General features: G+C 44.6%; 1 protein-coding gene across 1 annotated transcript in view; it reads left to right on the plus strand.

The window, feature by feature from the left end:
- The window catches only part of BRINP1 (BMP/retinoic acid inducible neural specific 1), a 182,018-nt gene that overhangs the window by 151,985 nt on the left and 14,530 nt on the right, over positions 1-15,503 (plus strand). Inside the window, exons 6-7 of the mRNA XM_027105976.1 lie at positions 405-641; positions 4,987-5,209. Coding sequence (XP_026961777.1) covers positions 405-641; positions 4,987-5,209 — 460 coding nt within the window. The remainder of the gene's footprint in view (positions 1-404; positions 642-4,986; positions 5,210-15,503) is intronic.

Here is a 15,503-nt window from a genome sequence, read left to right on the forward strand (position 1 = left end):
TTGTGCTTCATAAATAGGGTTCATAAATATTAGATGAAAGGAAAAGGAAAGAAAAGAAGGAAATAAGGAAAAATAAACGGCAATCTTGTGCTTTCAGTAAGGGTTTTCTCCCAAAATGGAAAAGGTATATTAACAGATCTGGCTCTAGCTTCAGTCCTAATATCACAGAATAGAGTATGCAGTGCAGAGATGGCCAAGGTCATGACCTGAGAAGTTTAACTAGAAGCAAGGCAACTGGAGGCCTTGCCAATTATGCCCTGTGTGGATCTAGGCAGGCCCAGAGATAGTTTGGTTACACAAAGAGAAAGCTAGCAGCTTCGGAGTCCTACGCATCACCTCTCGAAACTGTTAATGAAACACCTTTTCTGACCTTTCCTTTTCCCCTCCTTGCTATTCTCAAACAGGTCTTCAGATCATCTTCCCTCAGTATCTGCAAGAGAAATTTGTCCAATCAGCCTTGAGCTACATCATGTGCAACGGTGAGGGGGAATACGTGTGCCAGAACAGCCAGTGTAGATGCCAGTGTGCCGAGGAGTTCCCGCAGTGCAACTGCCCCATCACCGACATCCAGATCATGGAGTACACGCTGGCCAACATGGCCAAGTCTTGGGCCGAAGCTTACAAGGACCTGGAGAATTCAGGTAGAGAGCCTGATGCTACTACTGCATGAATGGTGCCCTGCCAAGTCGGGAAAATGATCTCGCTGGAATTAGTATAGCTGAGGGGAGCACTCAGTAACCCCCCAAGCCTTTCACGTTGGAGGGTCCAGAGCCGTCCTAGCAGCCATCAGAGAGTAGGCACTCAGTAAGTCTCCAGCGAGTGGAATACTGAATAACATAATCAAGTTCGTGGTCCTATGATGTATTGCTTCTGTGGTACCCAGACGACAGAGAGAATAACGCGTCATAGCACATAGGAAGCCTCTGGATAGGGGAGTCAAAGCTAGTTGTATTGATTCCTGAGTCTGTGTGTGTGTGTGTGTGTGCACGTGTGTATACCTGTCTCCCTAAATAAATGAACACACATATATGTGTAAGCATGGATATGTATATATCTATATATATGTACATACATAGGTAGATATTGCTATAGATATCCAACGAATTCACAGACTTTCATAGCTGGAAGTCACTTTTCAGGTAACTTAGCTATTTCCTGTTTTTGTGGTTGAGAAAAATGAATTTCAGGGGAGGAACATCAGTCACCCGAGGCCATAAAGTAGGTGAGGTGCAAAGTTGGGTTTTTGCCTCGTGGAGCTTCTAGTTAATGGGCAATCCCGGCACCGATCATGTAACTCTGCAGAGAATAGTGACATGCTAATCATATGTATGTAAGGAGCGAGGGGCTCCTGTGAGCAAATCTCGTGGCGTTGGAGGGCAGTATGGCCAGGGAGTCAGGAGAGGCCACCTCGAGGGAGAGTCTCAGTACCTGAGTGTGTGCAGAGACCAGAGGGTGAGTGCAGGTGGACCAGTGGGAGGCGCCTGGGAGAGAGGTGGTTGCCATGTGAGTTACAGGGGTTGTATAGGTAGTAAAAATGGGAAACGTGCAGAGATGCTGAGGTATTTAGAAGGAACAATTAGCAGGGCTTGATGGTAGATTGACTCTGAGAGTTCAAGGGAAGGGCATTGAGGTGAGCTCCAAGGATGTGTTTTAGGTATGCTTGCTAGACAATCTGATGGGTGCTGGTACCATTCACAGAGCTAGAACACCCTGGAAGGTTTGGAAAGAAGACTGTGTACTCAGTTTTGGACATGAAAAGCTTGGGAACCCTTGAGACTTCCAAAAAGAGATGCCAAGTAGATATTTGGCATTTAATATGTGCTCAGAGATCTGTTAAATAAATGGACGTATGTAGAGAGCGTTTCTGTTTTTAACACAACCATATATCCCTTAAATCTATTACAATGTTAATAGATTGAGTTAAAGTGAGTAGTGATATTCCTGTGTTCTAGAGGAGGGAGGGTGTCAAGACCCAGTGTCTTCCCCTGGGTTACGTAGTTAGTAAATGACAGCGCTGGTAATGGAATGCCTGATTCCAAATCCACTGCTCATAGCAGCTTTTGTAACTTATTAATTCTACTTTACCCACCCCCAGGCCTCAGTTCCCTCATCTGATAAATGAGAGGGCATGTTTGTGTTTTTAATATTTGAATTTATTTAAATCTTTAGCCAAGAAACCCTTTGATCAAACAAAATCTTACCTTGGGGCCACTGTGTACCACAGATAAAAGCGGAGCTGTAGAGCGCTGTGTTTGAAAACCACTGGTTTCCGTGATCTCTAGGCCTCCCACCAGTTCTGGGAGCGCAGAATGCATCCATGATTCTGCTCTCACGGGGTCATCGAGTGGAGCTGTGATGCCTTAGGAACCTGCACCCATTAGTCCATTTAAAATCCTGGGAATCCATGAAAGAGGAGAGGTTCATGATGGAAATGTATTATGATGATTATTTGGCCTCAAACAAAAGAAGCATTTGATAAAATGCTTTTGAAAAGAGATTCTACTGATTGCTAAAAAGCAGAGGGGGGTGTAGGCTGTGTGCACAAGTAGTAGGAATCCCTAGCACAGAATCCTTATTCCCAAGGAAGAGAAGCCACTTTGATTGGGTGGGTGTGGGAGGAAATTCAGGAAGCTGAGATGCTGCAGGGTAAGCTGAAAAGGCCACAGAAATGATTTCTGTGTCACGATTGTCTCTCCACAAAAGCACACCTTTCCTCTAGATATCCTGCACTCATCCATTTGAAATGTTTGTACCCATGAAAACAAAGCCATCCATCCACGCGTGTATGTGGCTCGTACATGTACACTTTCCTCCTTTTCCTTTGCAACCCATGACCTTAAGGACTCAGCCCCAAGTAATTTGGAGGAATTAACGACTGGCCAAAGGTCAAAGCCATTGATTCCTTCAAGGCTCAAGAGTTAGTGGTCACATAGGACCTAGTTTACACACATAAATGGGGGTCTATTCCTCCTTTATTGGGAGGGAACCCTTCTACTTTTAGTCAAGAAAATGAAATCATTTTCACTTTTTAATTAGGTGTTCGTATCTGACCCAAATTCTGGTTCTTTGAAAGGACTGTTCTCTCCTCCGAGGTCAACAGAGCCCTCTGCAGGATGAGCTGTGTGGCGGGGAGAGCTGGACTGGCCAGAGCAGCAGCGTCATTAGGGCCAGTCCCCTGTCCCCAGCCAGCCCACTGAGTAAATCCACCAGCACCGGCGTGTGTATCCGCCCAATCTTACACAGCCGGCCACTCAGCACCTTCTGGATATCGAAAACTATTTAGGCAGACAGCGTCTCTCAAGATTTGAATTAGATGCTCTTACTGACAGATAGGGAAACTGAGGCATTGAGAAAATAATGCTTATACAGCCATCCAAGGGTCAGGAATCAGTCTGAACTCGTGCATGTCTAACGGTCTATAACAAGGTTCCTGAGGAGTCAGAGACTCCTGTTTCAGCACCTTAACAGAAAAGATATTAATATATTAAAAAATATATAGTTTTTTTCCTCTCAATTCACTGATCCTCTTTATGTGTTGAGAGTAAGTGTAATATGCTACATAAGAGCATAAGATTCGGAGCCAGTCTAGAGTTCTAATTCTACCATTTGCTGACTGTGTGACCTTGGCAAGTTAATTAACTTCTCTGTGTCTTACTTTCTATAAAAGGGGGCACTAAAAGCACCCACCTCGTATGTTTGCTATAAAATCACTTATATATTGTAGATGTTTAAGACTGACCCTGGTGCTTATCGAGAGCTTAGAAGGCATTTTTTAGAAAAAAAAGAATGCCTAATATACCTGAAATTCCCTTGTAGGTTTTATGGAAAGTATCAAGCTTCAGATATCTATAGACAGATGATAGCTAGGTAGCTAGCTAGCTAGCTAGATAGATGACAGATAGATGATAGATATCCCAACCATTTAGCCTGTTTTTCCTGCAAAATGATCAACCCCTTAATTTTTTAACTTTCCCAATAGTTGAGTGGGGGATTGAGTAGGAGGTATTAGATCAGAAAACAACAGCTCAGGTTTTAGTCCTGTCTCTTGTTACTCATGGACTGTTCTACCTTCAGAAAATGATATTCCCACTCGAGGCTTCAGTTTCTCCAAATGTAGAACAAGAAAGCTGACCTAGATAATTTCTTCTAAGGCTGTGTCACCTTGTAGCACATGCTGACACACTGAAACTCAGCATCACAAACTGAGGCAGAAATCTTCACCCAGGAGACCCAAGAGTTCGTCCCCATCTGGAGTTTCCCAAAATGTGACTTGATGTAAGGTGGTCCACACATGCAGCTTCCAGTGAGAGTGGGGCACACAGTGGGGAGGGTGATCGATGTCAGTTCTCTGTCGATCCTGAAGATTACATCAAAGAGAATGTCTCAGGTGCTGCTAATATCCTTTCACATCTATCACCTGCTGCTTCCCTAAATTTCAAAGTGAGAGCAGGCACAGGGGTTCAGTCATTTAGCAGGCCACAGCATTTGGCTAGAATTTATTAATATCATTTTCATTATATTTATTTTTACAGCTTTATTTTTATAGCTCCCGTTCTACCGAGGGCATCTGATAGTGATTCTCTACTTGGATTGGATAAAAATTTGTTTTAATTGATTCAAAGATAAGTACAAGTAAATATAAGTACAAGTGAATGTCATAAAGTTGGCATTCAAATGACAGAAGTTGGGGCGGCCCTGTCTGAAGCAAGGATGCGGGATGCAGGTTCACTCCTGCGGTAGCAAAGTAAAAGACCCGTCAGTGAAAACACAGTGGCCTCTTCACTGCGTGCTGGGAGTGGAGCAGGCTAGTTCCAGGCCTCTTCACTGCGTGCTGGGAGTGGAGCAGGCTAGCTCCATGTTTGCAGGCCTCCAACAAGTTGGCTTTATCGTGCGCCTGCTTTGCTTGTGGATGGGGCTAAGCACTTGCGCCTCAGGTGGGGGCTGTGTCATGCTCAGCCCGCCTTCTTGGCCTTTGTCTCTTGCTAGATGAGTTTAAATCGTTCATGAAGCGTCTCCCTAGCAACCACTTCCTGACCATTGGGAGCATCCATCAGCACTGGGGCAACGACTGGGACCTGCAGAACCGCTACAAGCTCCTGCAGAGCGCCACGGAGGCCCAGAGGCAGAAGATCCAGCGCACTGCCCGCAAGCTCTTCGGCCTCAGCGTCCGCTGCCGCCACAATCCCAACCACCAGCTGCCTAGAGAGAGGTAAGTGCTGGCCCACCTGCCACCTCCACAGGCTCAGACCTGGTGCGGGGGCACATGTACTACGGAAGATGTATCTGCAGCTCGTGGCCTTGCATGGTCCTGACCCACAGTTTTCTCGATTGTCTCTGGCTTCTCCCCTACTGGCTCTGGCTGCACTGGATTTCTGTTTCCTGAAAATACCCTGAACTTCCAGCCTCTATAGTCTGTCTGAGCCATCTGACAGGTGAAGGAAGTTAGCAGTAGCCCTGACTGCTACGTGACATTTTCTGGTTGCTTAAATGTATTACCTAACTTGAAAATTACTTGGCAAAGCAGATTTTAGCATCCCCATCTTAACGGTGAAGAAACTGGGTTAACTGATGAATCAAACAATTTATTGACTGAGGGCCTTTGCTCAGGGGCTGGAGTAGAGTGAAGCAAAGGAGGCACCTACCGTGAAGGAAGCACTCCCTCCCCGGGTCATGCGAGGACAGGGTCCTCACCTGGGAGGGAGCGCCTCCTCAAATGCCTGCCTGCCTCGCTGGCCTCACCCTAGTCCCAGCCCTGCTCGCGATGTACCAGGTATTCTGAAGAATGATGGAGAGCACAGGGGTGAACAAGCCAGACAGGGCTCATGCCCTCATAGCACCTAGGGTTTATCAACTTTCTCAGGGACCCACAGAGAAGGAGCGAGAATTCAAATCCAAGTCTCTCAGACTCCACTCTCCCAGGGCATTCATGAGCTACATCTGGGGGTTTTCTGTATTTGTGTCTCCAGGGTTTCCATGAAGGCATCATGGAAGAGCAGGAAAGCAGGCTTGGGTCTGTCCACCCTGCGTCTGCCAGAGCGCTGATGCGTTCATCTGTTTCATGTTTGGGGATTCCACACTCAACTTTATTCAGTGAAAATAGATCCACTCTTAAAAAGACTGAGGCTAAGTCACCTTCACTTAACAGATTCTGTGTCAGCCACATATTTTATCCACAATTGCTACCCGCATTGTACAGATTAGAAAACTGAAGCTCAGAGAGGGCAAGGAATTGGTCCAAAACAGCAGTGTAAGTCAGTAGTTCTCAATGGAGGTGGCTTTGTCTCCAGGGAACATTTAGAAAGGTCTGAAGACATTTCTGAGTGTCATAACACATGTGAGTGCTACTGCAGTCCCCACAACAGTGATCTGGCCCCAAAAGTCAACGATGCTGATATAAGAACGAGAGACAAGATACCCCGACTCCTTGACTCTAAGTACTGTGTTCTTAATCACCCTGCTCCACATGCACTCAAAATTTAAAAAGCACCAAACTTTTAAAAAAAGTCCTCCTCTATACCAACCACCCTCACCCAAGCACTCATTTTCCTCTCGATTTTCTAGACTCAGATCAAATGCTGCCTCCTTCAGGAAGTCTTTGCTGATTACACCAGCCAATATGGAGGGCCCCTTATTTTAAGTTCCCATTAACCTAAAACCCACACATTAGTCAGCAGATTTTCTTCTATTTCCCATAATAAAACCTTCTCCTTTTGCGCTCGTCCATGCTCATCTCTGTTCTCCCCATTCCCCCCAACTTGGAGCCCCTTTCTTTTCATCTACCTTGTGATCATTGTGAAACAAATGGAATTTCGGCCGGCAGTGGCTTACTTGTTGAAATGCTGCAGAACCAGGGACTAGGAAAGGGGCCCAGTCACAAAATAGCTCCCTTGTCATCTGTGACAATTGCCCAAACTGCCACCATGAGTGAGGGTCTGAAGTGGATTCCGTTTAGACCCACTGAGCATCAGTCAAGTGACCTGCATCACTTGGGGATGCAGGCACTGGCGGAGATTCGGAAGTGAACGCGGTGACAGTGCCGTGAAAGATGTCTCTTAAAGGAGGAGTGAGGAGGAATCTGTTGGCAGTCGGGAAGAACTCCCCACATATATTAGCTTGCTAGGGCCGCCACAGCTAACTACCACTGACTGAGTGGTTTAAACAACAGAAATGCATTTTTTCCCAGTTCTGGTGCCTGGAAGTCTGAGACTGAGGTATTGGTTATTCCTGAGGCCTCTCTCCTTGGCTTGTAGCTAGACATCTTCTCCCTGTGTCTTCGCAGGGCCTTTTCTTTCTGTGTATCTGTGTCCTAATCCTCCTTTCTTATAAGGACACCAGTCCTATTGGGATAGGGCTCACCTCAATGACCTCATTTTAACTTAATTACCTCTTTAAAGACCTTATCTCCAAATAGAGTCACATTCGGAAATACTGTGGGTGACGACTTGACTGTATGGATTTTGGGGGGATATACTTGAGCCTAGACACCACAAGAGGTGGCTTTTGATCAGATCCCTAAGTGGAGAAATGGTGCATCCCCAGGCTGACCACACTGGCTGTGCACCTGGGCAAAAGAGTTCACACTTAACCATTACCAGACTTTAAACAAAAGCACCTGTCAGTGTTGCTGGTTGTCACTCCAGAGAATGAAGTGGAAAGTCCAGAAGCCCAAAGACACGGGGAAAACACATTGATTAAAGGTGAGCAGAGTGCCCAGGGCACAGAGTATAGAGCACCATTGAGCACACTGGGTCTAGGGAAGGCTCAGGAGGGCTCCAGAGGAGAGAGGAGCTGGACAGGCCTTAGAAGGGAGGAAGGAGGGACAGAATCGGGTAACGGGAAGAATACGGAACAGAATCGGGGGTTGGATGAGACTGCACCCTAACCTTAGCAAGCTGTGGACCTTGAGCAGGTCGCCTCACTATTCTGAGTGCAAAACCTGTCCACATCTGTAATTTGCTCTTCCTCTGCAAGGCACAGACAGCTAGAAATACCCTGCCACCGCTGGGACCTGCAAAGAAAGAACTCGCAGTGTTGTCATCTCTCCTCCTGAGATAAGAAAACTTGCCCTAATCATTACATCCCTCCTTCACTCACCTGGAGAGGGTGCCTGGAATTCCACTTTGGCATGTCACTCAATTATATTCATTTAGTATGTATTGGATACTGGGGTGGGCAGGGGACATAGAAATGCAGCTGTGCTGATTCGTCTGAAGCCTTCCCAGGAGAACTGAACCTCCTTGCTGGCTGTGGGCTGCTTCCTGCCATCTGAACCAGAGGCTTTAATGAGCGTCTCTCACACCAGCAGGCAGGGTACCTCCCTGCCACGAAGCAGTGTCAGACAGAGGTGCTAACACTGGGGACCTTGGGCCACCTGAGCTGAGCAAGCTGGAATTTGCAAATGAACCACTTGCTCTGCTGCGGTTTGTCTGTGTCCTGGGCTCCATGGGGGCTGAGTCCACCAAGCAGATGCCATCACTTGTGTCAAGAAGGGTGGCATTGTTGGGCGGGGGTGGGAGAGGGAAAGAGCCCGGGTCTTTAGCAGCACACGGACTGGATCCAAATCCTGGCTCCGTTTACTAGCCACAGGGCTTTATGTACCTCATTTGCAACGTGGGATAATTACGCTAGCCTTCAGATTAAAATTCAAAAAGCCTGACTCAGTTCATAGAGAGTTGTCACTTAGTGTGGGTTTCCCCCACTATCCGAAAATAGAGCTTTTCTGTGAAACCTTTCATAAGCTGAAATGCCATAAAGCAAAGAAGCAGTTACCTTTTTTCATAAAAGCTAAAATCTTTGGATTTCTTTAGGTTAGTGAAAACATGTCTCTTGTAAGGTCTTTTGTAAAAGCGAAGTGGCATAAAGCAGACTTTGAAAAGCAGGGGACACCTGTATATGGATTCTAAAGATCAGGCACTGTTCTAAGCATCTCATGTGAACTGACTCACTTCCCCCTCACTGCAGCGTTACAGACTAGGTACTCTTACTGTCTTACTATTTCTACTCTACAGATAAGGGAACTGAGGCACAGACAGTTTAATAATGTACCCAAGGGCAATAAATATTATTTTATTGTTACTTCAAAGACGTGTTTACCTATAAAATCTAGTGAGAAGTCAAATATAGATAATTGGTTTGAAGGCATACTGGAACTTTAATATTGAGCTGGACGGCAAAAGGGGGGTTCTGCTTATCAGTTGTTGCCAAACAGTTCACCCAAGATTTCTGGGCTCAAAACAACACTTATTATCAACTCTCAGGATTCTGTAGACTGACTGGGCACAGCTGGGGCTCCCTCAGGTTGGCTGGGGCTGGGGTCACAGGGGGCCTTGACTGGACATCCAAGATGGCTCACTCCCAGGGCTGGCAGGATGCTGGCTCTACATGTACCCTCTCCAGGTGGCCTGGGCTTCTTGAAACACGACAGCCTCCTGAGACTAAGAGAAAACGGTAAGGCTTCTTACAGCTTAGCTTTGGAAGTCAGAGAGTATCACTTCCACCATATTCTGTTGGCCAAAAGCCCAGCCCAGATTCAAGCAGGTGAATGCTGGGGGTTGTGGGTCACTGGGGGCAGAGGGAATCTTTTTGGAGTTTAAGCACCACAGGATAAATTGAGTATAATTGGAGGTAGAGGTGACGATCCTATATGTAGGGCAAATAAGATGAATGATAATAATAATCACAATCACAGAGCAATAACAAACACTTAACTGAGCAGCTATTATAATAGGCAATAGAGCTGGCTATGTATAAAGATTCTGGAGTCAGACTGCCTGGGTTCAAATCCCAGATTTATTGCCTGCTCACCTTATAACCCTGGGGAAGTTACTACCACCTTTGAGCCTCAATTTTCTCATCTATAAAATGAGGCTAATAACAGTGCCAATCTCATAAGGTTGTTCTGAGGATTAAATGCTTGAACCCACATAAACTGTTTAGAACAGGGCCTGGCACATAGAAAACACTCAATACGTGTTAAGCTATTTTTCTTATTTTTACCAGGCACTGATTTTGCATACAAATTGCTTAGCCCACAGTGATATTCAGTGAGTCTGAGTGTGGATGATAATGATGATGTATATTTTTTTCATCTAATCTTCACATTATCTCTATGAAGTGGATGCGATTGGATTTGTTTTATAGGTAAGGAAGCTGACGAGGCAGAGATGGAATTAAATTAACTTGTCCAAGGTCACAGGGCAGATAAGCAGCAGGATTGGAAGGGTCTTGCTGACTCCATGGGTGGGTGTGGCGGTCAGGAGCCCTGTGCAGGCTCTAGGAGGCGAGCAGAAGCAGGAGAGGTGGCTGCGCTGGGTTGGGGCACCTTGGCTTGAGTGTAGGATGATGTCACGGGCAGGGTGAGCCCCTCAAGGTCATGTGGGTGATGACAGACCAGGAGTAGAGTTTTATAGACCCTAGTGTAGTGTGCTGAGATTCAAGAAACGGCACCAGTTGTAGAACCCGGAATCAGCTCTGGAGCCCAGGCAGACACACCAGACACAGCCCCTGTAAGTACAGAGAAGAGGTCAGGTTCAGTGCAGGTCAACTTAGCAAGGAGTTCCTGAGAACTTACTCTGTGTGGGGCTCTGGAAGCATTAAGATAAATAAGACCCATCCCACCCCCAAGGGTCAGTGCTTGTTGGGATGATGGTAGCAGGATTAATTCCAGACCACACCTGCCAATGGGGAATGCAACACCCAACCAGATTGGGTTTCCATCACATATTAGGTAATTTGGGGGGTCCCAGGGATACTGTGGTGGATTTCTTTTAGCTTGTGCAGGAGCTGGCCCTAGAGTCAGACCATAGTACTTCAGTTAGACAGGTCGAGGAAAGGCGGGACCCACAGAGAAGTTTCCTGTGGATTGTTTCGCTACCAGGATGTCCTTATGTTTTGCAGTTAAAAAGGCGGAAAGACTGGGAAGTGGGCTTTGAGTTTGGTCACTATTACTAGACTTTCTGAACCTTGATTTTCTCATCTGTGAAACAGGCAGCATAATTTCTTCTTCCTGCCTCAGAGGGTCTCTGTCTGGCTCACCTGAGATGGTATGTCTGCCAGCACTGTGTACACTCTGAGCGCTCTGTGAAAGGGGGCTCTGCGAGCAGGGTGAACTTGGAATTAAATTCATCAGGAAGAGAATGGGGCTGAGTTTAGGTTCAAGGTAACACTCTAAGGCATTTCTCTTGCCCCGGGCACTGTCCTACACACTTTCACCTCATTTAATCATCATGACAACTCACCTGGCAGCATCAACTCATCCCATGTTATGAATGGGGAAGTTTAAGATCCAGAGATGTTAATTGACTCGCTGAAGATTATACATCAAATAAGAGGCAGGATTCAAACCCGGGCAGAGTCCTTTCCCTTAACATCTATGCTATTCTACCTGCCCCTGAGGCAGGATGATCCAAGGTGTTCAGATTACCTGCCTAAACTACAAACTGCAATGTGATGGAAATCACCTCTCATTGCAAAGGAGGGAAGGAAGCAGGGAGGGAGGGAGGAAAGAAAAGAGGAAGGGAGAGAGGGAGAGAAAAAAGAAATGAAGCACAAAATCAGCTTGAGCAGTGAACTCTGCTGGCTTCTGTGCAATTCCATAAATGTTTACTGACTACCTGGTCTCCCGTCCTATGCCAGACACTGTAAGACACTTAAAGATACAAGCGAAGGGGTCTTTGTCTTCAAAGCATCATTATCTAGCCTCAGGATGTGCTTTTGAGAAGGACACTTGTTTGAACCAGAGTTCAAGTCCCCCTGGCTGGGCCCTGTTGTGAGCCCGACTAAGTCCATACTGGATCTGTAGCATATATTTCAGAATGAGAACGCTGGGTGCAAAACAGGAGCCTTGTGGGGCGGGTACAGGCTGAGCAGAGACCAGGTGCACCTCACCTTTAACCGGGGCAGCTCTTTAGCCGTTTTCTTTATGAGAATTCTGCGTTAAAACTCATTTGGGAAAATAAGGTGATTTTTAAATTTTTGCTAAAACAGTTTGAAAACAACTGGGCTCAGTTATCTCTGAGGTCCTTCCCAACTCCTAGGAGAAATATCACTCACAGAGAGTGACAGAGTAACTGTTCAACTCCAAAATATTGATACAAGAATGGAAGTTGAATCTTTGAACCATATTGCTTTCTGATGATGCTAGTCAATTTTCATGAGTAGCCTACAGTTCAAACTCAGATCTTTTGCCCCAAATGACAGTAGCCTTTTAGCTAAGCCTCCCAAAATCTACTCAAATCACTTTCTAATCTATGTTCCAGGAGGCCGTCAGAATTATTACTTAAGAAGCAAATTTGATCTCGACAGCCTTTGGTGACTAATCCCTGCTCTTAGGAGAATGGGCACACTCCTAAGATGACCTACAGGTCTGTCGTGATCTGGCCTCTGCCTGCCTCTTACTCTGTGTTTCACACCTCTTCTTGGCTCGCTCAGCCAACTCACTAATCTTTCAATTCACTAGGTGTGCACACTCCTCCCACCCCATAGGCTTCGCACAGGCTCTTCCCTGAAGCTTTCTTCCTTCTTCCTTATCTGCAATAGTATCTATGCATCTTTCAGATCTCAGCTCAAAAGCCTGTGCTCCTTGCATTGAAAGGCTGTATCAGGACTTGTTTAATATGTTTTCCTAACGATCTGATTTCCCAAATGAAGCCCAAATCTCAGTTTACCACTGTACCTTTGTTTACCCAGTTATTAACACCTGTCTCTCCCGTGAGACCGTCAGCCCCATGTACGCATCTGGACCCATGTTTTTTATCACTTTAACAGTATAACTTCCTAGCATGGTAATTGGCACACATGTTTTAAAATGTGCTCAGAGAATGGGCAAATAAATTATTTTCTACTTGGGGTCCCCAAAACATGTTGACACAATATTTTAAAATTGTATGCATTGCCATACAAATAATCTACAGATTTCTCACATACTACATTGTATGTGGTTTAAATTGTCTTCTTCATTTACAAAGGAAGGAACTAAGGCCAAAGGGAGTTGTGACGTGTTCAAGGTCACTCTGGGAATGTGTGAACAGAGCGTGATTAAAATTCAGGCCCTCTGACTGTGACAGTCCAGGCAGTAAAATGGAAACTGCAAATTGAGATTGTCTTTAATTGACCTGCATCCAAATTCTGCAAGGATCTGTTGTTAAGTCCACTACTTTGGGAAATGCGCCCTAGTGAAAAAAAAAAAGGACAAAAATAGACACTTCCAAGAGTGAGATGAAAAGAAATTCCTAGCACCAACTAGGTGCTTAAGGACAGTGTGATTTGATATTTTTCCCCACACCCTGTCCCGATTTTTGTAGAGGATATAGTATTGTAAGACAAAGGAGATTCATGGAACTTTAACTGGAGGGCAGGCAGTATAACTATTGGCCTTTTTCCAGTGACTCCTGGTCTTCGGTTTCTTTTTACTTCTCATGTTCACGTGGACTTGACCCAGCACCCGGGCTTTAGCCAGGCACAACATAATTATGCATTGTTCGGATGAAGATCTCTTGGGGGCATCCACCTCAGGCTTCAATCGTGGGGCCATAGCTTCTGAGCCCAGGTCAGCTTTCTACAAACTTCCTGCTCCAGACAGCGTTTAATTGGTGTCTATGGAAAGAGTCCAGCTACCAGGATAATCGTTCTATTATGAGAACCTTCAGTATCCACACTGATTTTGATTCTTCTCTCTGAACCCTATACTTACTTGCCTCTGGATTTAATCTCCACAGACTCCTGCTGGGGGGCAGAGGGGTGTGACTTCTTATCTTTTATTGAGCTGAAGTCAGTGTCAGTTTATTAGGCTGACAGTCCCTGCTCTCCCACTTATTAGATGTGTGACCTCAAAAAATCGCGAAACCTACCTGAGCCCTGTGTTTCCTCACCTGTATGATCAGGATAATAAGAAAAGCTACCCTATGGAGTTGATGTCTCAGTCAATTTGGATACTGTATGTGAAAACTCTTCATAACCTATAAAGAAATGCACAGATGCAATGTTAATATAATCAAGAGCACAGTTGTAGTAGATGCTAGATTTTTGATGAAGACACTGTTTCTGCTTCTAAGACACAGATCTTTCCATTGGAGAAAATAATTCATGAGCCCAACAAAATGTAATAACGTAGTAGAGAGGCAATGAAATTTCAGATACTTAAGGCTTTAGACTCTGGAATCTGACAGACCAAGGTGTAGACTGCCATTTACTAACAATGGAACGTTGGTACAGTATTAAGTTATCTGAACTTCATTTTTCCAATTGACATGGTGGAGATAAAAATGATACCCACCATCGGAAAAATCAATAAAAGAATATATATGCCACTTTTAGCACATAGTAAGAAGTCAAGCACAGGCTCCTTATCAGACAGATTTCGAAACCAATGATTTCTCAATTAATAGAAAAAGTTAAAATAAGGAACGCTAAAATGTATGCAATGCTGCACATATATAAACACAATTTATTTTAACTTAAAATATATAAATATATATTTCTTGGCCAGCCTTTTGAAGTCGGGCCAAAATCTTTTTTGGGGGTGTTTGTATAATATATTCCATTTGATGTTTTCCTGGCTTTCTTGCATAAACCACACCGGTAATTATAGTATAGTATACTATAGTATAGTATAGTATAGTATAGTATATATACTATATATAGTATAGTATAGTATAGTAATTATAGTATAGTATTTCCAACTTTGGTTTATTCAGAGTGGAGCAGTAGTTTACAGACTCTTAAGAAGCAACACCTAAACGTCTGTAGGTTTTTATGAACCCTCCCAGTCTTCTCCAGGTACTTCTCCTTTATTTAAGTGGGTGGCAATTCTTTCATCAACTGGTCTTTATAGAATTTTCCCACAGAATTCAAATGAGTTCCCACAGAAAAAAGCTCGCATTTCATTGATTTATTTGACTTTTTTTTATTTCAAAAAGGTTAATTTTTTAATCGCTTTGGAAGAAAGGAGAGAGATAGTCAAATGGCATACTTAAAGCTAATTTGCTTACATCTTCAGTGTTTAAGCCAATACAGTTTATAAGCTAATATTATTTCTCATCCTAGACATTTTTATGCTTTTGTGTAGCGTTTTACAATTATTGTCCAAACACAAAAATAGAGATCTAAACATACTTTTCATAAAGTAGAAGACACATTCCTAGAATACTTTGGTCTCAGGAACATAATAGCAAATACAACTGGCATAAGCAGGTTTGGGAACAAACAAAACGACTCTTGGTAAATGTGCTTGTTACTTGGAGGGACCAGAAGCACGTGGGCTTTGGAGGAGGGTAACCGACCCGCCATGACTATTCAGTGTGCCAAGAGCATCACACATCACTCTGATCAGATGGAAGGGAGAGTGTCAGTTGTGTGCCAAGTCACTACAGGCAGGTCAATTTCAGGAGCTTGTCCTGAGACAGCAGCTCTTATTCCTACTAACTCGCCATGATAATAATAATGTATAATAACTATTTATTATGTACCAGGCACAGCTTTAAATGCCTTACATAATTTACTCACTG

The sequence above is a fragment of the Aethalodelphis obliquidens genome, unplaced genomic scaffold, assembly GCF_003676395.1.
Source record: "Aethalodelphis obliquidens isolate GAN/ISIS:26980383/991018 unplaced genomic scaffold, ASM367639v1 scaffold7, whole genome shotgun sequence".
In the NCBI taxonomy this organism is placed as follows: Eukaryota; Metazoa; Chordata; class Mammalia; order Artiodactyla; family Delphinidae; genus Aethalodelphis; species Aethalodelphis obliquidens.